Source organism: Cnephaeus nilssonii, assembly GCF_951640355.1.
Source record: "Cnephaeus nilssonii genome assembly, chromosome: 8".
In the NCBI taxonomy this organism is placed as follows: Eukaryota; Metazoa; Chordata; class Mammalia; order Chiroptera; family Vespertilionidae; genus Cnephaeus; species Cnephaeus nilssonii.
This window is the reverse complement of record NC_137079.1, coordinates 9,779,316-9,803,566: the sequence shown is the minus strand read 5'-3', so window position 1 is coordinate 9,803,566 and position 24,251 is coordinate 9,779,316. Positions and strand designations below refer to the sequence as shown.

At 40.8% G+C, this 24,251-nt stretch overlaps 1 protein-coding gene across 1 annotated transcript in view; it reads right to left on the bottom strand.

Annotated features, from left to right (window-relative positions):
* The window catches only part of LOC307104100 (cytochrome P450 4V2-like), a gene marked incomplete at its 5' end in the record, with an annotated part of 30,225 nt that extends 8,303 nt beyond the window's left edge, over nucleotides 1–21,922 (bottom strand). The window contains 7 exons of the mRNA XM_079778738.1: nucleotides 7,310–7,495; nucleotides 9,245–9,371; nucleotides 10,676–10,745; nucleotides 11,124–11,314; nucleotides 12,041–12,126; nucleotides 13,499–13,611; nucleotides 21,709–21,922. Of these exons, the coding sequence (XP_079634864.1) occupies nucleotides 7,310–7,495; nucleotides 9,245–9,371; nucleotides 10,676–10,745; nucleotides 11,124–11,314; nucleotides 12,041–12,126; nucleotides 13,499–13,611; nucleotides 21,709–21,922 (987 nt within the window). The remainder of the gene's footprint in view (nucleotides 1–7,309; nucleotides 7,496–9,244; nucleotides 9,372–10,675; nucleotides 10,746–11,123; nucleotides 11,315–12,040; nucleotides 12,127–13,498; nucleotides 13,612–21,708) is intronic.
* Nucleotides 21,923–24,251: the final 2,329 nt, after the last annotated feature.

Sequence of the window (24,251 nt, the reverse complement as noted above, 5' to 3'; positions counted from 1 at the left end):
ATCTATATCACATAGTTTCAGCACATAGGTCCCCTGAGTCTGCGGCCCCAGCAGGTGGCTCTCAGGTGCCTCTCTGAGCCACCGCAAGGCACGACCCTGGCTGCCAGCATCCAGTCCTCATGGTAGTGATGCTCCAGTACATGGGCCCCCTGAGCCCACCGCCCCAGCAGACAGCTCCTGGGTGCCTCTGTAAGCCACCTTTGGGTGTGTGTATCTAACCAAGGGCGCACATCTCCCAAAGGAGAAACTGGGACTTCTCCCTCCCCAGGTCAGCAGCACACCACGTTAGTGCAGCTCCAGTGTGTGGGCCCCATGAGCACACAGCCCAGGCAGATAGCTCCTGGGACCCTCTGTGAGCTGCCACTGGGTGTGTGCCTCTCCAACCAAGGGGCACGGCTCGCTCAGCAGGCTCCATGACATTCCCCCTTTCAGCTGCCTACCTCTGGACACCATGGTGAGTTTTTGAGGACCCGCCTTCCCAGACAAGGTCACATTGTTTCAGCCACAGACTCTGAAATTCTCACAACCTCAGCTGCTGGCTCCTGAACCCCTCATGATTCAGAGAGGGAAATCACTTTGGCCAGAGTCCCACTGTCTCAAATGCGGACTACAAGACAGCCTCCCCCCACTGTCCCAGGCTCTGACCCTTGTAGTGAGTTACGGAGTGACACTACCTCAGCAAGAGTCACACAACACCAGCCAAAGTCACAGTACTTGAGCCTCAGGGCCCGAGACCCCTTTCTCCCAAGCCATTGGACTCTGGTAACTCACAGTGGGCACATACCAGTGAGAGCTCAGGCAACCCTTTCCACAAGAGCTGGAACCAGGATCACAACCACAACAGCTTGCACAATGAAGCTGGGGGCGAGTCACATTGCCAATCTGTGACGAAACTTCATCCATGAATAAGAAACTAACATTCAAGACCCAACTACATAAAGAGAACTTAAATGGGGAGACAATGAAACAATCCCCAGAGGAAAGAAAAAGAGGAATCGCAAAGAAAGGAAATATGTGAAACAGAAGCATGCAACATGACAGAAAAGTAATTCAGAGTAATGGTTGTACAGTTCATATACCAGATGGAGGAGAAAATCAACAACCTATGCAAAAATCAGGAAGAAATCAAAAGTGATATAGCTACAATCAAAAACACCATGGAAGGTTTCAACAGTAGATTAGAAGAAGCAGAGGACCGAATTAGTGAGTTAGAAGATACAGTACAGAAACAAGCCCAATCTGAACAGCAACTGGAGAAAAAAAATTAAAAAGCAGGAGGAGAGCCTAGGGGAGCTTTGGAACAATGCAAAACAAAGTAACATAAGTATAATAGGGCTGCGAGAAGGACAAGAAGAACAGCAAGGATTATAAAATCTATTTGAAGAAATAATGAGAGAAAACTTCCCTGATATGGGGAAGAAAAAAGTTACACAAGTACAGAGAGTCCCAAGCAAGATGAATCCCAAAAGACCCACACCAAGACACATCATAATTACAATGGCAAATGTTAACGAAAAAGAGAGAATCTTAAAGGCTGAAAGAGAGAGACAGAGGTTACCTACAAAGGATTCCCCCATCAGATTATCAAATGATTTCTAAACATAAACACATCAAGCTAGAAGGGAATGGAAAGACGTATACAAAGTGATGCAAAACAAAGGACTGAATCCAAGACTACTCTATCCAGCAAGACTATCAATCAAAATTGAAGGGGAAATCAGGAGCTTTGCTGACAAAAAAAGGCTAAGGGAGTTTATCACTACCAAGCCAGCAAAGCAAGAAATGCTAAAAGGAATGCTGTAAAAAGAAGAAATAGAAAGGGAGGAAGGAACACAGGCATAAAATACAGAAATGGCTATAAACAAGTACCTATCAATAATGACATTAAACATAAATGGATTAAATGCCCCAGTCAAGACATTGAGTGAATGAATGGATAAGAAAACATGACCCATATATATACTGTCTACAGGAGACCCACCTCAAAACAAGGGACTCACACAGACTGAAAGTGAAGGGATGGAAAAATTTCTATCAGGCAAATGGAAATGAAAAAAAAGCTGAGGTAGCAATACTTATAGCTGACAAAATAGACCTAAAAATGAAGACCATAACAAGGGACAAGAAAGGCCACTTTATAACTCTAAAGGTATTGATACAACAAGAGGATTTAACTCTGACAAACATTTATGCACCCAATGCAGGAGCACCCAAATACATTAAAAAAAAAAACTTCTGGAAGATATCAGGGGTGAGATTGACAGCAAAACAATCATAGTAGGAGACTATAATACCCCATTAATATCACTGGATAAATACTCTAAGCAAAAAATTGGCAAAGAAACATCAATCCTAAATGACTCACTAGATCAGATGGACTTAATCGACATCTTTAGAACATTCCACCCCAAAACTACAGAATATACATTCTTCTCAAGCACACGGGACATTTTCAAAGATAGACCACATGTTGAGACACAGGCAGAGTCTCTCCAAATTCAAGAGGATTGAAAGCATATCAAGCATCTTCTCAGATCACAATGGCATACAATTAGAAATCAACTACAGTAAAACAATCACAAAAAGTCAAACACTTGGAGGCTGAATAGCATACAATTAAACAATGAGTGGGTTACCAAAGAGATCAAGGAAGAAATAAAACACATCCTGGAAACAAACGACAATGAAAGCACAACAATCCAAAATATTTGGGACACAATGAAAGCAATACTGAAAGGGAAGTTCATAGCATTACAGGCCTACCTAAAAAAACAAACAAACAAACAAGAAAACCTGATAATAAACTATCTAACTCTGCAATTTGAATAATTAGAAAGAGCGCAACAAGAGAAGTCCAGAGTGAGCAGAAGGAAGGAAAAAATAAAGATCAGAGCAGAAATAAATGACATAGAGACCAAAAATAAAAAAAAATACAAAAGTCAATGAAACCCAGAGCTGGTTCTTTGAAAGGATAAACAAGATTGATGAACCTCTAGCCAGGCTCACCAAGAAGCAAAGCGAGAGGACCAAACCAAACAAAATCGAAACAAAAGAGGTGAAATAACAACAGACCCCACCGAAATACGAAGAATCTTAAAAAAAAAAAAAAATACTATGAGCAACTCTACTCCAACAAACTGGTTAACCTAGAAGAAATGCACATATTCCTTAAAAAATATGACCTTCCAAAACTCAACCAGGAAGAATCAAAAAATCTGAATAGGCTGATAACTATGGAAGAAATTGAAGCAGTAATAAAAAATCTTCCAACAAACAAAAGCGCTGGACCACACGGCTTTACAGTGGAGTTTTATAAAACATTCAAAGAAGAAATAAAACCTATCTTCCTCAGACTACTCCAAAAAATTCGAGAGGAAGTAGCACTTCCAAGTTCTTTCTATGAAGCCAGCATTACCCTAATCCCAAAACCAGATAAAGACAATACAAAGAAAGAGAATTACAGGCCAATATCCCTCATGAACATAGACGCTAAAATCCTCGACAAAATTCTAGCAAATTGAATCCAGCATTACATTAGAAAGATCATACACCATGACCACGAGGGATTTATTCCAGGAATGCAAGGATGGTACAATATCCACAAATCAATAAATATAATATACCATATAAACAAATTGAGAGATAAAAACCATATAATCATATCCATTGATGCAAAAAAAGCATTTGACAAAATCCAACACCTTTTCTTGATTAAAAATCCTCAACAAGGTGGGAATAGAAGGATCATACCTCAACATAATAAAAGCTATATATGAGAAACCCACAGCCAACATCATACTCAATGGGCAAAAACTAATGAACCTAAAGCAGTCACATTTTAGTGCAAAAAATTAAAATTTAAAAGCTATCAAAATTACAGCATAAAATTTCTAAAAGCCTCCTAATATTTAAACCAAAAAGGGGGGATAGTAGAAGAATATCATGTAAGGAAAAATATCCTGTAAGTAAATTACATCTAGAAAATTTTTACTTTAGAAAATTAACTTTCATTTGTAATGCTAACAGCAAGACACCCATGTAAAACACACATGGTGTCAAAACAAGCCAAAGAAAAATCGTTTGGGCAAAAAATGAAAAAGGATCACAAGTCAAATTTATAGAAAAGATTCCTTTATTAACTTTTGGTCGAGAATATGTTTGTATATTTTCAGAAAACAACTCTGAGACCATGTGGACTCCTGCAACAGAGAGGAATTGACAGGAGTGCTCCAGCCATGAAGACAGAAGAGAAACAGTCCAGAGATGGAAGACGCTGACGATGCCTTGCCATACTAGCAGTCAACAGCTGTGCGTCACTGCAGGTTGCCCAGGACCAAACCAGAGAGGGTCGGACCTGCATTACCACCATTTGTCCACCATCCAGAACTGAAATATCATTGCTGTTATGTACACATAAGGAACTGTTTGACATAGAAATTGGGACTCAAAAGAACTGTTGGCCCAGAACGAAACTCACTATAGACTGATTCATTTGCCTCTCAGCATAACCATTATTTCTTGTCTCATTTTCGATTCTTATAAGTGTATTTCTAGTATCAATAAGCTCACTCATCTAGGGGAAATGATGAACAACATAGACTGATGAACAAGAACAGCATCGATCAGACTGTCAGACCTCAGAGGGAAGGTAGGGGAGGGTGGGGATAAGGGAGCTAGATCAACCAAAGGACTTGTGTGCTTGCATATGAGCTTAACCAGTGATCACAGACAACAGGGGGGTGGGGGCATCCGTGGGGAGGGGTTTGGGATGGGAATGGGGGGGATTAGGACAAATATGTGATACCTTAATCAATAAAGTAATTTTAAAAAAATAAAAAATAAAAATAATAAAAAAGAAACATTTCCACTAAGAACAAGATCAAGACAGGGATGCCCACTCTCACCACTACTGTTCGACATAGTACTGGAAGTACTAGCCATTGCAATCAGACAAGAAAAAGAAATAAAAGGCCCCCAAATTGGAAAAGAAGTAAAACTGTCCTTATTTGCAGATGACATGATATTGTACATAGAAAACCCCAAAGACTCCATCAAAAAACTACTAGACTTAATAAATGAATTTGTCAATGTAGCAGAATACAAAATTAACACCCAGAAGTCTATGGCTTCTCTATACACCAATAATGAACTCACAGAAAGAGAAATTAAAAAAGCAATCCCATTTACCATTGCAACAAAAAAAATTAAAACACCTAGGAATAAACTTAACCAAGGAGATAAAGGACCTGTACTCAGAAAATTTCAGAACTCTGAAAAAAGAGATAGAGGAAGACATGAACAAACGGAAGAATATACCATGTTCATGGATTGGTAGAATCAACATCATTAAAATGTCCATACTACCCAAAGCAATCTATAAATTCAATGCAATTCCCATTAAAATACCAATGGCATACTTCAAAGATCTAGAACTAATTCTCTAAAAATTCATCTGGAATAAAAAAAAGACCCCGAATAGCTGCAGAATCTTGAGAAAGAAGAACAAAGCTGGAGGGATCACAATACCAGATATCAAGCTATACTACAAAGCCATTGTTCCCAAAAATGCCTGGTACTGACACAAGAACAGACATATAGACCAGTGGAACAGAACAGAGAATCCAGAAATCGACACAAGCCATTATGCTCAATAAATATTTGACAAAGGAGGCAAGATCATACAATGAAGTCAAGACAGTCTCTTCAATAAATGGTGTTGGGAAAACTGGACAGATATTTGCAAAAAGATGAAACTAGACCACCAACTTATACCATACACAAAAATAAACTCAAAATGGATAAAGGATTTAAACATAAGATGGGAAACCATCAAAATCTTAGAAGAAGTCATGGGCAGCAAAATAGAAGACATTTGTTGTAGCAATATATTTAACAATACAACTCCTGGGGCAATGAAAACTAAGGAGAAAATAAACAAATAGGACTACATCAAAATAAAAAGCTTCTGCACAGCAAAGGAAACAATCACCAAAACAACAAGAAAGCCCACTGCATGGGAGGACATATTTGCCAGTGTTATCTCCAATAAGGGTTTAATCTCCAACATTTGCAGGGAACTCATACAACTTAACAAAAGGAAGATAAACAACCCAATCAAAAAATGGGCAAATGACCTAAATAGACACTTTTCAAAAGAGGACATTCAGAAAGCCAAGAGGCATATGAAAATATGTTCAAAGTCACTAATCATCTGAGAGATGCAAATCAAAACAACAATGCAGTACCATCTCACACCTGTCAGAATGGCTATCATCAACAAATCAACAAACAACAAGTACTGGAGAGGATGCAGAGAAAAAGGAACCCTCATTCACTGCTGGTGGGAATGCAGACTGGTGCAGCCACTATGGAAGACAATATGGCATTTCCTCAAAATATTAAAAATGGAACTCCTATTTGACCCAGTAATCCCACTTCCAGGAATATATCTCAAGAAACTAGGAACACCAAATCAGAAAGGATATATGCACCCCTATGTTCATAGCAGCACAATTCACCATAGCTAAGATTTGGAAACAGCCTAAATGCCCATCAGCAGATGAGTGGATTAAAAAACTGTGGTACATCTACACAATGGAATACTACGCTGCTGTACAAAATAAGGAATTCTTACCATTTGCAACAGCATAGATGGAACTGGAGAGCATTATGCTAAGTGAAATAAGCCAGTCAGTGAAAGAAAAATACCACATGATCTCACTCATTTATGGATAATAAAGAACATTATAAACTGATGAACAAAAATAGATACAGAGGTAGAGCAGCATCGAACAGACTGTCAAACTACTACATTGGAAAGGGTAGGGAGGGTTGGGGGAGGGGAGGTAAGAGATCAACCGAAGGACTTGTATGCATGCATATAAGCATAACCAATGGACACAAGATACTGGGAGAGGGGTGAGGGCATGTGCTGGTGGGTAGGGGAGGCTGGGGGAAGGTCAATTGGGGGGGGGAAGGAGACACATGTACTACTGTTTGTAATACTTTAAACAATTTTTAAAAATCCTATAAATTGATTATTTCTTTAAATTAAAAATAAATTGAGAACAGATTATCTCTTATGCCAAGGATCCCAATCTATTTTAAAAGGTGGCTACAAATAATTCTTGCTATTTCTAATTTTACTATTAAATGCTTATACACAACTCAAAGTATTAGTGCTGGCTATTTCTTCATCCTTAGCATTTTTAACTCCCAAGATTAAAAACAAAACATTTTCTTGTTATGTAACAAGAACTGTAATTTGTTTAATGAGGATACCTGAGACTAACATGACAACGCAAAATACCTCAAACATGAAAGTGTCCACTTCTTCTCGAATAGCCTCATGGCTTAGCTTGTTCCCTTCATCATCCACCACATTTAAAAGCAGGTCGAGAAAAGCCTTGCGTTTTCTGTTGGAGGGGGTCGTGCCCTTGTCATCACTTTTATGTTCTTCTTCTCTCTTTATTTCATTGGCTCGTTCATTGATGACCTGTATGATTTAAACGATCACATGCTTTTGTGTGGAATTTGATATGGCCTAATAATCCATTTTCCTGTGAAAATATACCAGCTTCTTTAACTGATATTTGGCTAAGCCTTTCCTGTTCTGTCTCACTCAACAGGAACTTAGGTTTTTGTGAAAATATAGTAAAGCTTTCTGTGAATATTTTTAGGGCGTAATACATCACTTCCAAGGACTATTTTTGCAGCCTTTCCAACATGGGAATAGAATAGTAGTCTCCTGAATTGGGCCCCAGTGAATTGAAAGAGCTCATGAGAAAAAGTTGGGGTGGTGGAGAGAACACAATCATTATATAACAGACTAATTATAGATCACTCTAATGACGTGTTGTATTGGAGAAAAGAATCACCCTGTATGCTTGCTGCTCCTTCTGCCTAGAATGCTCTTGCCTCAGAAGCCAGCATGACTAGCTTCCTCCCTAGTTTTAGATCTCCGCTGTCCATAGTCACACTGTCAGGGTCACTGCTACCCTAGTCCCTGGCACTCACTCTCTTCCTCAGCCTGCTTTACCTTTTTTCCATTTCACTTCCCACCTGGCATTGTATTTGTTATTTAGTGACTTTCTCCTCCAACTTTAATGTAGCAGCAAATTTGTCTTTATTCATTCATATATTTCCAACCTTTAGAACACTGCTTGGCCTTTTAGAAATGTCCATCAGGTATGTGTTGAATGAGTAAAAGAATGAAAGCCCCTGAGCTTAATTTGGTTACACATTTCAACTTTCTCCTCCTTTCAGGCAATCGTCCAAACCTGCTTCTGCTTTGAATGAACAGTTCCCAAGTTCCGTTAAGACAAGCACCATGTCCTCTCTTTGACTCTTGGTGGAACCCCTGGTGCCTGGCACTCAGTATGCAATTTTTGATATTATCCATCCAATTTGGAATTCATTCATTATAGATACTGATACTAATGCATGAAATTTGAAGACAAGTGTAATTGTACCTATAAAATACAAACTGTTCACCATTCACCTCTTGCCAGGCAATTATGCTATACTCCACTGAGGGCAGCTCACTTCAAAATCTCATTCATCTAACATCTAGGGACTCTAGCCACTTGATACTTTGTTGGAGGCAGTACCTCATTGTCAGGAAGCAATGTCATCATATTTAAAACTAAATTTACAGCAAAGGATAAATATAATTACTTCGCTACTTTTATCAGTACATATAACTTATAATGCATGTTTTCAATCAAAGTTTTCCTTTTCATAAACCTACGTTTAACACAAAGACAGACTATATCCAGAACATTACTATTTTCTTGTCATTACAAATTAAATAGTAATATCTAGTTAATTTTTATCTTTTCCAGTTTAAGATACTGCCATAAATGCCCTTTGTCTTGGAAAACCATTGCTTAATCCAAACAATTTTCAGAAGATTCTTATAACACAGATTCCTGTTTCTTTATTCTCTTAGGATAGCAGCCAGTTTGTTAATAAACTACCATAGCTCATATCACATTTTGTAATTATTTATTTATAGACAACCTCCCCAGTAGACTAACCTCCTCAAGGAGGGAACATTAATGACTGGATATGTTAACAAACATAGGAATCATGCACTTATAAAAGTTCTAGAAAGTGATAGTGGTAGGGGTTGCACAACATTGTTAATGCGCCTAATGCCACTGAATGGTACACTTAAAATGGCTATTATGTTAAATTTTATGTTATGTATGTTTGACCACAATAAAATAAAATGAGGACTTACATTGGTGGTAAAATTATGTAAGATCTTTAGGTTCCTTTTGTGGTCCCATCCATCTTTAAACAAAAGGTACAAAACGTCATGCCAGAACCAAATCGTCTTCATTCTTCGATGTATCAAATCACTCATCCTATAAACAGGATGCAAATGTATCAGCTGATATATCAAAATGGGCATTGCTTGAGTACATATATGGTGCCTGGTCTCAGTGAGGGTAATATGTGGCAACGAAGATAATTCGTCTTAGTGGCTACTAAGAGCTCTATGCTCAATGCTCAACAATGAAGGCATGGGCTATTACACATTCAAGGAAGCTTAAGAATTAAATGGGTCCTTTAGAGGAATAAAGAATCCATTACAAAACATCCTCACTAGATGGCCATCTGATCTCTCCTTCTATTTCTCCGGGAAGAGTTCCGGACCTCCCTGAGCTGCCTGTAGCTCTTATACCACAGGGTGGGATGAAATCTGCCTGTTTAATGTCCACACATTTGCTTGATCACTCCTCTGGCTGTCCTCTTCTGCAGTAAAGTGCCCCTCTGTCACATCCCTGTCCCGAGTCCCTCCCTCAACATTTCCAGTGATGGAGCAGAAAGACCTAGACATGATCTCCTCCTTTGAGAGCAGCTTCCAGGCCAATTCTGCAGAGTGGTCTTTCCTGGTCACTCAATCTGTGGGCCCTATTGCTGTTTTCTTCTCGAATATCAACTTTATTTTTTCTTTTTAAGCAATTATTATAGTTTATAAGTTTGTACTTATTTGTTTTGATGCTTGTCTCCCTGTTATTCTGTTCTGTGGACCACTATAAAACTAGTCAGTATCTTGTGTAATGAATGGCAGATTATATATGCTAATATGTGTTAAAATGAAATGGGCAGTGGACATAAAGACAGAATTCCTCAAATCAAACCCTGGCCCTGCATTTTAATAGTTGAATAATATCAGCAATTTTTCAAAGTAAATATGACTATTTCAATTAAAAAATGATACACACTCAGTGCAGAAAATATGGGAAGAGAGAATTAATAACAACTCAAAAAACAAGAGAGAGGAGCGCATAACACAAAACAATAATCAAAGCTAACATTCTGGAATAATAGCTACAAGTTTTTTTAATGAATAATTTTTATACCTAGTGATTATGGTGCTAAAAATATTGTTTTTATCTCCATTTTATCACTAAGCATCATAATGTAATTTCTCAATATATCATAAAATAATCATGTAAAATTATACCATAGTCTGGGTGTGCCATAATTTATACAATAAATCATCTACTGTTAAAATACATGCTTCAATGATTAGGTTCCTTTTTAGTGCAATATTTCATTGTGAAACAATGAAAAAGATACAACACAGACAAAAATTATTAGCAATATTTTTAAAGCTTGAATCAATAACCATTTTAAAAATAATTAGAAGGGCTCCATTTACCTATAAACTGCACGGACATACTCAGAATCATCATTAGTCTGAGCATCAATATTCTTGCCCATAGCTGTTTCTGCAAAATATGGGTGAGAAGCAACCATTCAATTCATGCACATGCCTTGTGTTTATTTTCCAGTGGCAAACACTTGAAAAAAGACATAAATTCTTATATATTTTAGAATTGTTCCTTTCCCCTTTCAGTCTTGCACCTTTTGTTTCTCCTACTCCCTGTTCCTGCTCCTCCTTCCCTCTGACCTTCCTGGCAGGTTGTCTCTGCTCAAAGCCCTAGTAGTGGGCACTGCTTCTCAGGAGCCTAATTTAGCGGAAGAATCACCCCATGGAAGCCAATGTCCTTTCTAACCCCTTCATTTGCTTCCCAGTGAAGTGTTATTTTCTATTTGAGCCATTTATGGTTACACCATAGCTCTAGAAACAAATCAATGAGACTTACCACAGATGATATCTAAGGCACAAAGAGTGATGTAAAAAAAGCAGTTAAATTTTTCTCCGTCAACATGTTTTTCAAGCTTATTAACCAATATGTTGGCTTGTTCATTCATGACATCTAAGAACTCTTCCAGAATGGTAAAATGGAAAGTGGGTGTTAACATTTTTCTTCTGGAGCGCCATTTGTTTCCAGTACTAGAAGTACAAGACATGGTTACAAAGGAGAGAAAAGCAACATCCAAAAGAAATAAAGCATAGTCAAGACAACAAATTCTTCCTAATCTACAGATTCCTAAATGCTTTGGTCAGAATGTCAAGGGGAGATTCATATACAGTTACAGAATGGGCATATTTTAGATATCCTTCTATATTACTAATATTTAAAAGAGCACTCATCAAAATTGAAAATTTTAAGAAGTTTTCTAGATTTCTAAGTTCTGAGTTTCCAAAAATTGGAAATTTCCTCCCTTTTTCCAACCTTATCCCTCTGAAGATCAAGGAGTTCCATGAGTCTACTTTGATTTCTAACATCTTTGAAGTCTTCAAAGTCCCCACCGAAGTCCTGTTGCTGGATGACAGCTGGATTAAAGTTACTGTGCTCCGCTTACTTCTCTGAGGATGACTGCCTTTTTCATTGGATTTTCAAGATTTCCCTGCTCAAAACTCCCCTGTGCTGTACTCCATTTATACATTGGCACTTTCTTACCCTCCTTGGAACACTGGTGATCATCATTATTCAATGCCATGGCTGGAGATTACTCTACACCCTGGGTTCCTGTCTCTCAGAGGCCCATTATCACCCAACCTTTTCAGCTTCTCCCTACTACCCGACAGCACATTCTTGCTATAGGAAAACTACCTCCTGTCAGTGCCTGACATTAGTTACACACAAGACAACTTTACCGATTTACACTGACTTACCTTGTAAGAAGTCCTAGGCCAAGCCATGGTTGTAGGAAGGTGTACAGATAAGACTTGTCAATTTGCTTTGAGCTAGTTAAAATTACCTTAGAAAGAGAGCAAAGGAAAATGAGAGACAGAGATATGAAAGCCAGCTTAATCATAAGAAAACTGGGCTAGAACACAACTACTTTCTAAAGTAACATTTCATAACAATCACTTCTTTGTGGTTCGTTTTCATTACTATGACTCAAAGAAATTTAATTAGAGTTTGCAGCATACAACTGTCACTCAGTCTTGGAGACTAGCTGGAGTTGACTGAAAGGAAAATGTCCAAGAGAATTCCCTGACCCCTGCCCTGAATTAGGAGCCAAGTGGAGTTGTTTATTGAGGGTAGGAGTGAGGGAAGAGAAGGTGGGTGAATCAAAGGATGACCACATTTAGGGAGATGGAAATCACAAGTTCATGATCAGGTATGTTGATTTGGAGACATTCGAGTTGCCATAGTCTGAAAGCAGGTATGCAGCTCAGGATTAAGGCTTACACTAGGTACACATTTGAATGTCTCCAGGGTATAAGTAGCATTGGGAACCATGGGTATAGTTAGGTTGCCTGGAGCCAAAGTAAAGCAGAAGAGATGAGCATATGCACAAAATGCTTCTCAGGCTTCTTGCTGCAGTTCCCTGCTTTGGAAGATCTCTATCCACATGTACTAAGCCCACTATACTAGGCCAGCAATGGCTGAAACCCCACATGTGGCCCTCTCGCTGTCTCCTCTGGGCCAGTAGATTCTGCAGTGTGGTACCAGAGACACTCTAAGAGTTTTACACAATGAGTAAGAACGATGTATCCAAGCCCAACAACCCTAGGAAATTCTGCTGTTATTTTTTAAGGTCTGTTTATCCCATTTTTATTTCCTGACCCAAATCCTCTGTCATCAAACCATCAGATAATACCCCCAATGTCATGATAATAAGGAAAAGAATGGTCAACAATTTTTAGGAGTAATTTCAATAGCGTGAATTAACAACATATTCCCCATCAATATCAGATTAGTGTTCTCTTTTTAAAAATTAATTTGAAGTAATAAAAGTATAATGGATACTCTGAGTACCTTAAGGGAAACACATATATTTTATTAGTCTTATATTTTTTCAATCTTAAAACAGTACCTGGAAGATGAAATGAGCTCCCCCTTGTAGAATAATCTGTTCAACTGAAGACTTCCCAAAAAAGGAGGACAAATATATTACTTGATACCAAATGTGTATAGACATGTAGAAGCTGCTACTCTTCCGAGAACTCAGACTATATCTGGAAAGCATTAAATGGCACCTTCACAGCCTTAGATATGTAATAGAATCCTCATTGCATTGAATTCAATTAAATATAAGGACATATATTTGCTGTTTATACTGATAAGATTCTCACACTATCAAATATACAGTGGAACATTGATCATAGTCACCATCGACTCACCTCTATAGTTTCGGCTTTATACATGATGATTACTGGTACTGTACCAAGCCAGATTATTATCATTGGCACATGTCTGTTTTCTTCAGTGTAATGAATCACCTGCTGAAAAAACTCTAGGAGAAAATATTTAATTTTAAATAAGTTCCTTATTGTGTCTTTTTTGTGTTTTTTACTCTTTTTACTTTGTGCACCTCACTCAATAGCTCCAAGATCTTTCACATCTTGAAGCTAAACCACACAGGTGTCCTTACTAAATTATTAATGCATGAATTATGATGCTAATTTAATTATGAATGATATATGTGCAACAACCTGGTTAACTGAGAAATGCCAAGCACTGTGGATGTTTGTGGTGACCTTATGACATGCCTTCCCCAAGAACACTGAGGTTGTTCAGTTTCTCCTGACCTGCTTCGGCTATGCTTCTATAGAAAGGGAAACCTGTCCCAACTCTCCAGCCCTGGTAGATAGATGCTTCCCTTTCACCCTCTCTAAAACAGTATTGAAGTTCCTCAACAAATTGAGATGAGAGCTACTATATGATCCAGCAATTCTTCTTCTGGATATTTATCTGAAGAACATGAAAACACTAATTCAAAAAGATATGTGCATCACAATGTTAATTGCAGCTTTATTTACAATAGCCAGCATATGGAAGCAACCTTAGGTATCCATCAATGGATGAATGGATAAAGAAGATGTGATAATAATGGCCAGCTGGTATGGCTCTGTGGTTGAGCGTTGACCCCGTCTGGCCATATGCCCGACTACCAGAGAGGGGCATGCAGAAGGCAGCCAATTGATGATTCTCTCTTATCACTGATGTTTCTCTTTCTCTCCCCCTCTCTTCCACTCTGAAATCAATAAAGAATATATATATATATATATATATATATATATATATATATATATATACATATCTAGACAATATTTATAAAATGACTATATATATTGACAATATATATAAAATGACAATATTTTATCTTTATATATATATATTATATATATATATAAAGATAAAATATTGTCATTTTGATAACATGAATGGATCTTAAGGGTATTATGCTAAGTGAAATAAGTCAGACAGACAAGGACAAAAACAGTCTGATTTAACTCATATATAAAATATAAAACAAAAAAGTAACAAGTGAACAAATATAACAAAATAAAAACAAATTCAAGGATACAGACAACAGAATAGTGATTACAGAGGAGAAGGAGAGTGGAGAGAGGGCAAAGGAGGTAAATGGGTTAAACAAATGGTAATAGATGGAAACTAAACTTTTGGTTGTGAGCACCCAGAAGAATATACAAACATCAAATTATACTATTGCACACCTGAAATTTAGATAATGTTATTAACCAATGTTACCTCAAGAAAAAAATAATTTAAAAAAACTCTTCTGTTTTACTAATCCTTCAACTTCACAAATGTCTCAGGGCCTCTACAGAACTTCTTCCCTTTGTAGGAAACTCTTATTCCTACTGCTTTTTGTCTAATAACACATACTTATTCTTCAAGTGTCATCTTGATTTTGCTGTGAAGTTTTCTCTGATATTTCAAATAAGATTTCTGGTAATATAACTTCCCAGGTTGGCTCCCATTTCTAGTACAGGCACCAGCTCTCAGTATTTCTAAATACTGTCTACAATAAAAGAAAAGAAAAGAAAAGAAAAGAAAAGAAAAGAAAAGAAAAGAAAAGAAAAGAAAAGAAAAGAAAGAAGCAATTCTCCTTGGAGAAGTCATTGATTTTAGGGCTGAGGCAGAGAAAAATACCAGAAGAGTGGAATATATTATGGTGCCAGAAAATAAGGAAGTGCTCAAAAAATGATGGGGCCATGTTGAAACACCAAGCAGCCAACCTGAAAAGCTCCTAATACTCCAAACTAGAACAATTAGTGCAACAGAATAAGTAATGATAGAATTAGTTTGTATCACTTCTCTAGTCAATATCTTATAGTTGTCAGTGTACAGAACTTTCACCTCCTTGGTTAAATTTATTCCTAGGTGTTTTATTCCTTTTAATTCAAATGTAAATAAAACTGTTTCCTAATTTCTCTTCCTGATAGTCCATTGTTTGCATAAAGAAATACAAGTGAGTTTTATATATTGATCCTCTATCCTGCAACTTTACTAAATTTATTTATTAACTAAAGGCCTGGTGCACGAAATTCGTGAATGGGGGGGGGAGGTTGTCCCTCAGCCCATACTGCACCCTCTCCAATCTGGGACCCCTCAAGGGATGTCTGACTACCCAGTAGGATCGGGCCTAAACAGGCAGTTGAACATCCCTCTCACAATCCAGGACTGCTGGCTTCCAACTGCTCACCTGCCTGCCTTCCTGATTGCCCCTAACCGCTTCTGCCTGCCAGCCTGATCACCCCCTAACCACTTCCCTGCCAGCCTGATTGATGCCTAACTGCTCCCCTGCCAGCCTGATTGCCCCTAACTGCCCTCCCTTGCAGGCCTGGTCACCCCTAACTGCCCTCCCTTGCAGGCCTGGTCCCCCCCAACTGCCCTTCCCTGCAGGCCCCATTTCCCCCAACTTCCCTCCCTTGCAGGCCTGGTCCCTCCCAACTTCCCTCCCCTGCTGTCCTAATCGCCCACAACTGCCATCCCTTACAGGCCTGGTCCCTCCCAACTGCCCTCCCCTGCTGACCTGATTGCCCACAACTGCCCTCCCTTGCAGGCCTGGTCCCTACCAACTGCCCTCCCCTGCTGGCCATCTTATGGTGGCCATCTTGTGTCCACATGGGGGCAGGATCTTTGACCACATGGGGGCAGCCATCTTGTGTGTTGGAGTGATGGTCAATCTGCATATTATTCTTTTATTAGATAGGATTGTAACTTTTTTGGGGGGTGGAATATCTAGGGTTAACTATATGAACAATCATGCCATCTGCATTCTTTTTCTTGCCTAAATGTTCTGACTGTGACCTATAATACTATGTTGAATAAAATGGTGAGAGTGAACATGTCTTCCTGATCTCAGAGGGAAAGCTTTCAACATCACATATGGTGTTCTTGCCAAAAATGCATAACCTCAATGAAACTCTGAAAAAGCAACAGGCAAATCCAAACTGAGAGTGATTCTACACAATACCTGTCTCAGAAAATGTCTCAAGGTCTCGATGTGTATGGAAAGACTAAATGATCACAGACTAGAAAAGATTAATATTGAAGAGCATAACACAAGGAAGCACGACTACTATATGCCAGGTGAGATTTTGAATTGAGTCATGGAACAGAAAAAGAACATAGGAAGTGTTGCAAAATTCAAGTAAGGGCTGTAGTATTATTAAGTACATTGGACAAATAATAATTTTCTAGTTTTGATAATGATACTAATTGTGTAAAATAACACATCAGAGAAGGCTTGCTGGGTATATGGCATATGCAAACTCTATATTATTTTTACAACTTTCCTGTAGTTATAATATTATTTGAATAAATAAAAGCTTATAAAGAAGGGGAGTTTTATTATTTTGAAGCTGAAGAATAAAAAGTAAGCTGGAGGAAGATTAAAAAATATTTTCTTAGTAGAAGAGAAACATACACTCAATGCAAAGTGTCCCCTAGGGAGTTCAACCAGCTATTTCCATTGCTTGCTATGACATGTGCTGACCACCAGGGGGCGGTGCAGAACAAAAGAAGGCCCTGGCTGGCAGTCAGCAGCCTCTAGAGACCCTACCCATGCAGGATTTCATACACTGGGCATCTAGTATATAAATAATTGGCTATGTCTACATTTCCTTGGATATAGGAAAAAATTTGGTTTGAGAATGTGACAAAAATGTGGAAGAGATGTCATAGTGAATATAAGAAAGAATCATTAAGCTAAAAAGAATTACTGACAGGCACTGAGGAAAAAGTAGGGATTAGATAGGGAAATTTGGTAATCAATCAAATCAGTTTCCTATGACATGTCTAGATATAAGAATGAATATGACGGAAGTATCTTACTTCTTGAAAACACAACATGCTCACACATGCATTCCACAGGCAAGGAACATGTACCACCAAAGGACCAGATCCTTACTCTCAAGGAATTTATAATCATAGGAGATGGTCACTGTGGTACTAATCACAGTATCAGGTCAAATGAAATGGGTGCTAAATTACAAGTTAAAGTCTAAGGAGTTATCGATTTTCATTGAAAGGACCGGAGAAATTCCAAGAAAGAGATGGCATTTGAGCATAAAAGAATGAGTTGGCTTTTTATAGGAAGAAAAAGGAAGTTAGGGTAAACCAAGCTGCAGAAATAGCAGAGCAGAGGCAGGGAGATCTGAAAATTGCCTATAGATTTAGCCAAAACACAGGATGAGGATGATAACATTGATAGATGAGCTTGGAGTGTTGCAAGGCTAAAGAAATTGGATTTTCTTTTATAGTTTCTAGGCAATATCTGAAAGTTCCTGGTGAGTATTAAAACCACAGGTTAGATAACTTGGTATTCCGAGGCTACAGGAAGATTCTGGGGTGGGAAAAAGACTGGGGTTGGATGCAGCCAGTATTAGGGGCCCTGGTCATGCTTTATGGCTGGTCCTTATATTGGGTGTGGGGAAATGGTGACCAGTAATCCCAACAACACTGAAGTAGTGAGGAAAGTTTGGGAGTTAACCCTTTCTGTATTGAAATCCCTGAGGTCCCATCTGGGGAATGCAGCCCAGCATTCAGAAAGCTCAAACAATGACAAAACTCTGGGTCAGCTCAGGAAACATTAAATTGGCGAGTGCGGCTCGGGAGTGGGAGTTGAGTGGGCGAATACAGTGACTAAAAGATTTGGGATACAGGGTCCAGCCCTCAGAGAAAAGACCTGACAAAGGTTAGACAGAGTCCAAGTCAAACAACATGAGGTCACGGGAGGACTGGCTTTCTAATTAGGTTGGGAAATGAGGCCTCTCCTGAGATTGCTGGCAAAATCCAGGGAGGGAGGGATAAGGAGAGCAGACTGGCTGGGAGGCATGTGGTACCCAGGCTTTTCTAGGCAAAGGGAATGCCCCTTGACAGCAGCAGGACTAATGCCCACAGCACTGTGAGGCCACTAATACAGATGGCACCTGAGGTTCTGACGGGTTGTTTTAAATGGGAATTTGGGCCCCACGGGCAGATTGGCATGGAATAAAAAAGCAATTATTAGACTTTCCAGCTCTTTTTTGTGCCAATACATGTTCACATACTCAACTACCCCTGCTCCTTCTCCCATCCCTCAGCTCCCCCCACCCCTGGGCTTCAGGGCAAGCTGCTCAAAGTACAGTGGGAAAGAGACTAAAGTGCAGGGATGTGCATTGCACGTGACACTGAATAAACAGTAATAATTGTTTAAAGCGTTTACACATTTGGGCACCTCAAAACCCAATAATGAATCTTCTAAAATGACTAACATTCATTCAGTCATATTTATTTGCTGTGGAAGGTAATTAAACATTAGACCAGAGCTAAGGGTTTCCGATGCCTTATGTCTTTTATGCCTCACCACAGTCAGACGAGAAACACTATTACAGAAGTTAGTGAACAACTGAGAAAGTTGTGCACAGCTGAGTAGTTGCACAATATCACAGCGCTGGTAAATGCAGGCCTGGCTTTGTACCCCAGGCACCCACACACACAATGTGCCATCTTCCCCATTACATCACGCCGACTCAAAATGCCTTCCGGTCTAACCATTGGCTTAAACTGCTGTGAAAGGAGCTAGGTCACATCAACAGTGTCAAAACATATGTAGCATGGCCAGAACCACTGCCTTGGTCTGGTCTGACAGAGGAGACAGGGAAATCAAAATCCATGGTTTGAAGGCCTCCGGTGGGCCCCATAGCAGGGAGCAGCTGGGGAAGACAGGTGTTGACAAAAAGGACTGGAAAAGCAAAAGATAGAGTTCAACAGCCCAGTTGGGAGTCAGTTGCAATTCTCCAGGTGAGACTTCTGAGGCCAGAATGCGGAGGGTAGCCACACAATGAAAGGCACAGCCTCTTGTATAAGACACAAGGGTATTGAGGATGGGGAATACACCTTTAAATGTTGTGCTCTGCCCAAATTTGCTGAGCTCGATGCTGGGCACAAAGGAGGGCCTCAAATAAGTGCATGACTGACAATGAAAAAATTGACTCAAACCAAGTTCTGGACAATGGTCTGGAACAGTGGTCGGCAAACCATGGCTCGCAAGCCACATGCGGCTCTTTGGCCCCTTGAGTGTGGCTCTTCCACAAAATACCACGTGTGGGCGCGCACGTACAGTGAGATTGAAACTTCGTGGCCCATGCGTAGAAGTTGGTTTTCGGCCTGGGCGAGTCTATTTTGAAGAAGTGGCGTTGGAACACTCAAGGGGCCAAAGAGCCGCATGGGGCTTGCGAGCCGCGGTTTGCCGACCACTGGTCTAGAAAATGCATGTATTAAATTTAATCCTCAAAGTAACTGTAATATAGTGACGATTACAGGTAAAGGGTAACACACGCTAACTTAAAGAGTTTTAAACAACTTGAAAAGTCAAGCAATTTGGTTAGAAGCAGAAAGGGACCAACGGTTGGTCTCCTGCCCAGATCCTGTAGTTGTTGAAGCATTAAAAAGTCCCCGTGAGAAAGATAATGTGTTATCACTCTCTCCTCTCCGGAAGTAACTATAAGGAGAATTACTTTAAATAATCCAGTAACTCACAGTTTGTTTTGAAATGGATCTTATTCACCAGAGATTTCAATTCTTAGAAAAATTCTCCAAAAGACTATGATGAGATTTCTTAAGTATATTGTTTCCAGTTGGGGAGGAGGGACCTATATCTCTAAACCATTATTTTTTAATATTATAAAGCCTTTGGGTAGAAGGGAAGATTAGCTCTGCCTTTAGTGTTCGCCATGATGATTTTTACAAAGGTAGTTTTCATATATCAAAATTTGCTGCATCACTTGCAACATCAGTCACATTGATGTTTGGTTGGTTAAAGGTTTACTTGGATTTCTTTGGCCAGAAACATTTTCTACATTTTGGCAACACTCTCCCATGAGGCCTCATGTATTCTTGTGAAGTTGAAATGACAGCATTATTTTTATTTGGAGAAAGGAAAGTGGAAAAGAAATAATCCTTTAAGCTTTGGAATTGATGTTCAGTCTATAAAACTTCTTCAATTAAGTTGACGGCTGATTGGATTCTAGTTCTGGGCTCATTTTAAAATATGTCATTTGGGGCAAATCTTTTCAGTTCTGGGTATCTCAATTTATACAGCCATGAAGATGAAGTGCTAAGATCTAACTCACCCTCCCTCATGGGGGATGCAAACATCAGGGACTTTTAAGAGCTTTCTAACTTAAAGTGATCCCTCTACCCTTATAACATAACGTAAAGCTATCTCTTCAAAAGATGATTTCAATAAAAAAAAACAAAAACAATTCACTCTTTTACAAATAAGATTTCTGAAACTTGCTGTATGACTTTTGGGGCAGGCCTTGATGAAAAGTATCATAATTCATTGTTGTTATGTAACCTCCACAGAAGGGCCAAGGAGGAATGAAAGTTGTGGTGAAGTCTTGTGATTTCTGGAGGGAGAGTCTCTGGTCTCAAGTGCATTTCTCGTACCTTATTTTGCAGAGAGAGAGAGAGAGAGAGAGAGAGAGAGAGAGAGAGAGAGAGAGAGAGAGAAGTTATAAGTTGTGTCTGCCTTTAGGACTTTAACAGTAAAGACAGAAGAAAACAGGCAGCGTTTTTTGTTTGTTGTTGTTTTTCTTATTAAATATATTTTTATTGATTTCAGAGAGGAAGGGAGAGAGTCAGAAACATCAATAATTAGAGAGAACCATTGATCAGCTGCCTCCTGCACGCCCCGCATTGGGGATGGAATCAGAAACCCATGCCCTTGACCAAAATCAAACCCCAGACCCTTCAGTCTGCAGGCCAAAGCTCTATCCACTGAGCCAAGCCGGCTAGGGCTACAGGCAGTGGTTTAAGATAGCAGCAGCCAGGGAGTGGGAAATGAGAAGAGAAAAGGCAGAAGGACAGGCGTTTAGAAACACTGCACTCATATGTAATGAAAACTGGAGAGAGCTGGGAACCCATTATCCAGGGGGTGACAGAGGCGCCCCTCACCCAGCAGCCTGCATCTCCAGTCCGGTGCTCCAGGAGGGTGAGCGGGTGGTGCTCAGGAGGTGCTCCCCAGCCTGGGTTCCCTGCAAGGGGCCCAACAGCCCCTGTGGGGATGCGGCGGCCTGGACGCCCAGTTCCTTACCTGTCCCTCCTTGCTCCAAGATCAGTGAGTGTCCCACCAAGGGGTAGGCGCCCGAAATGCTGGGGATGGGCCTCATTTGCAGCCAGTTATGCGCATAGCTCGCCATCATCTGCAGGAAGCTCAGGATGAGGGTGGCGCCCGCCAGGGTGAGGGCGCTGAGCGCGCCCCAGAGCAGCAGCTTCTGCCCGACAGGCACCAGCCAGACGGTCATCATCTCGGAGACTGAGGCCCAGAACCTTGGAGCAGGGAGCTTGGGGCCAGGGGGTGGCCCAGCCCCTGCAGTTCAAGTGCGGGGCCCTGGGAGGAGTCCCGCAATTCCCGGGGGCGGGCGCGGCGGGCGGGGAGGGCGGGGAAGGGGGTGGCGCCAGGCCCAATCGCCTCTCCCTCCTCTGGCAACCTGTAGGCACCAGCCCAGGAGCCAGAAAGCTGCACTTCCCGCGCAGGGACCGCCCTGCCCCCTGGGGACCGGGTTGGAGCCTCCCGGGCTGGGAGGACAGCGCCCCCGGGTTGTCATTGTGCAGACAAACGCCTACGTAGTGCGCACGGGAACACAGATGCTGAAGGCAGAGTGTGCTGAGCAGAAATGAAGGCACTTGGGTGGCGTGGGCAGGAGAATGGGGTGCAATTGAGGGCAACTTCAGGATGGAGAGGCGCACTGGGGCTGGGGTGGGCTGATCTCCCTTAAGGAGGGGGCGGTATGTTTTAGAATGGAAGTAAAGGGGCACCGGGTTTGAAGTTCGGTTTGGGGGTTAGTTTTTCCCTGGCTGGGCGCCTAGCCTCCTGATGCTTCCTTGCACAACCAGGAGTGTCTTGTGCTTTCCAGGGACTGGCTGGGAGCGGAGGTGGGTTGCATCCTGGCTGCGCATCAGCCTCACCCAGGACAGCTCCCTACTTTGACCTGGGATTCCAACCTGAGGGAGTAGGTGAAATTCGTCATCAGTTCACGGGAGGGCGGAATAATGTTGTTGTGATCCCAATGGTTTCCAAATTATCCTCTGGACCAAGAGAACATCAGGGCGGCTAGGAGAGGATGAAGGGAAGATAAGAGATGCTGGCAGAGCGGGGGTTGGATAAAGGAACAATCATTATGAAGTAACTCTCAAAGACAAACCACTGAGCCTATGGAAGGGAGGAAGGAAAAGGGAATGATGGTGAGAAGGGTGCCCCAATCCTGCCCGATGGCTGTGTTCACTGACTACGAATTTCCTTCTTCAGGTAGCGGGACCCCAATCCTGACTCTGGTTCTCTTTTCTGCAGGCGATCCTTCCTACAAAGGCGCTGGGCTAGGAGTGCCCTCTCCTAGGAGCAGGTCCATAGTGACAGGGAAGGCGCCCAGGCAGATGACAGAAGTTGAGAAACGCCCTGGATCCCTACTTTGCTCAATCCCCTCCGTTTTCCTTGCAGCTCCTGTACAGGCGGCAGGGCCTCTTCAGGGCAGAGAAAAGCATGCTTCAGGCTTTTCTCCAACTGATTTTTTTTTTTAAGTCATCTATCTGCACTGACATGGAAAAAGGTTCAGGAAATAGTAAATGAAAGATAAACCTTAAAGCTGCAGAACAGAGTACATAATGTAATGCCATGTTTGGGGAGGAAAAAAGTTTAGTTCTCTGCAGCTAGATTAATGTTTGGGAGGAAAAACACTGGTCAACCTTATGGGATGTCCACGGAGAAGAACTTACATTCTTTATGTTATTCACTTTGATATTATTTCATCTGTTTAAGACTTTACAATATATTTTCTTTAATATCGTTAAGTAGATCTCATCTCTCCAAAAGTCTACCACAGCTATGAAACTATGGGATTTGTCTGTATCTGACCCTCTGCTCATCTCTGTGGACAAAACAGGGAATATGTAACCACTGCCCTCAAGAAGTGGGGAAGGGGGAGGGCGGAGTGCTTCAGGCAGCAGCCAACAGGAGCAGGAAGTGCTCCAAAGCAGAGAAGGGTGTGATGGGTTCAAGAAAGTGTGCGGGGCGCCTGCTTGGAGCACAGGGTGGCTCAGGGTGACCAGGACAAGACGATGTTCCCAAGTAGCATGGACCAGCTTGAATGCACCTTGACTCCCAGGCTGAGAAATTGTATCTTTATTTTGAAGGCAATTTGTGGGTGAGACAGAGAGCCCCTAGGGTTTTATGAGTCAGGTTAATGGGGCTCCCTCCTGAGAGGCTGGTCAGCTGTAAGAGCCCAGAACCGATCAGATAATTAGCAGTTTAAACACTGAGAGTGCATATTCTAGAAACGATTCTACTTGCATTGAGAGTAACCTAATGTATTGAGGATTTAATTACTCTATGAACTAAAAGCAAGATCCTTATGAAAGAAACAATCTTGAGGACACGGCTTTTGCAATCCTGAATGAGCACTCTATGAAAAGAGTCCAATGTTCTGACCTCACACCCCTCTATGGCTACCTGGTTACTTGCTGCGGAAGAGGGACAATGAACATATGAGAAACATGGATGGTTCTGGTGTCCTTGCATCATGACAAAGTTAGCCCAGCTTCCCTGCTCTGACCCTGAGACTTCTGCCTCGTTTCCCTCGC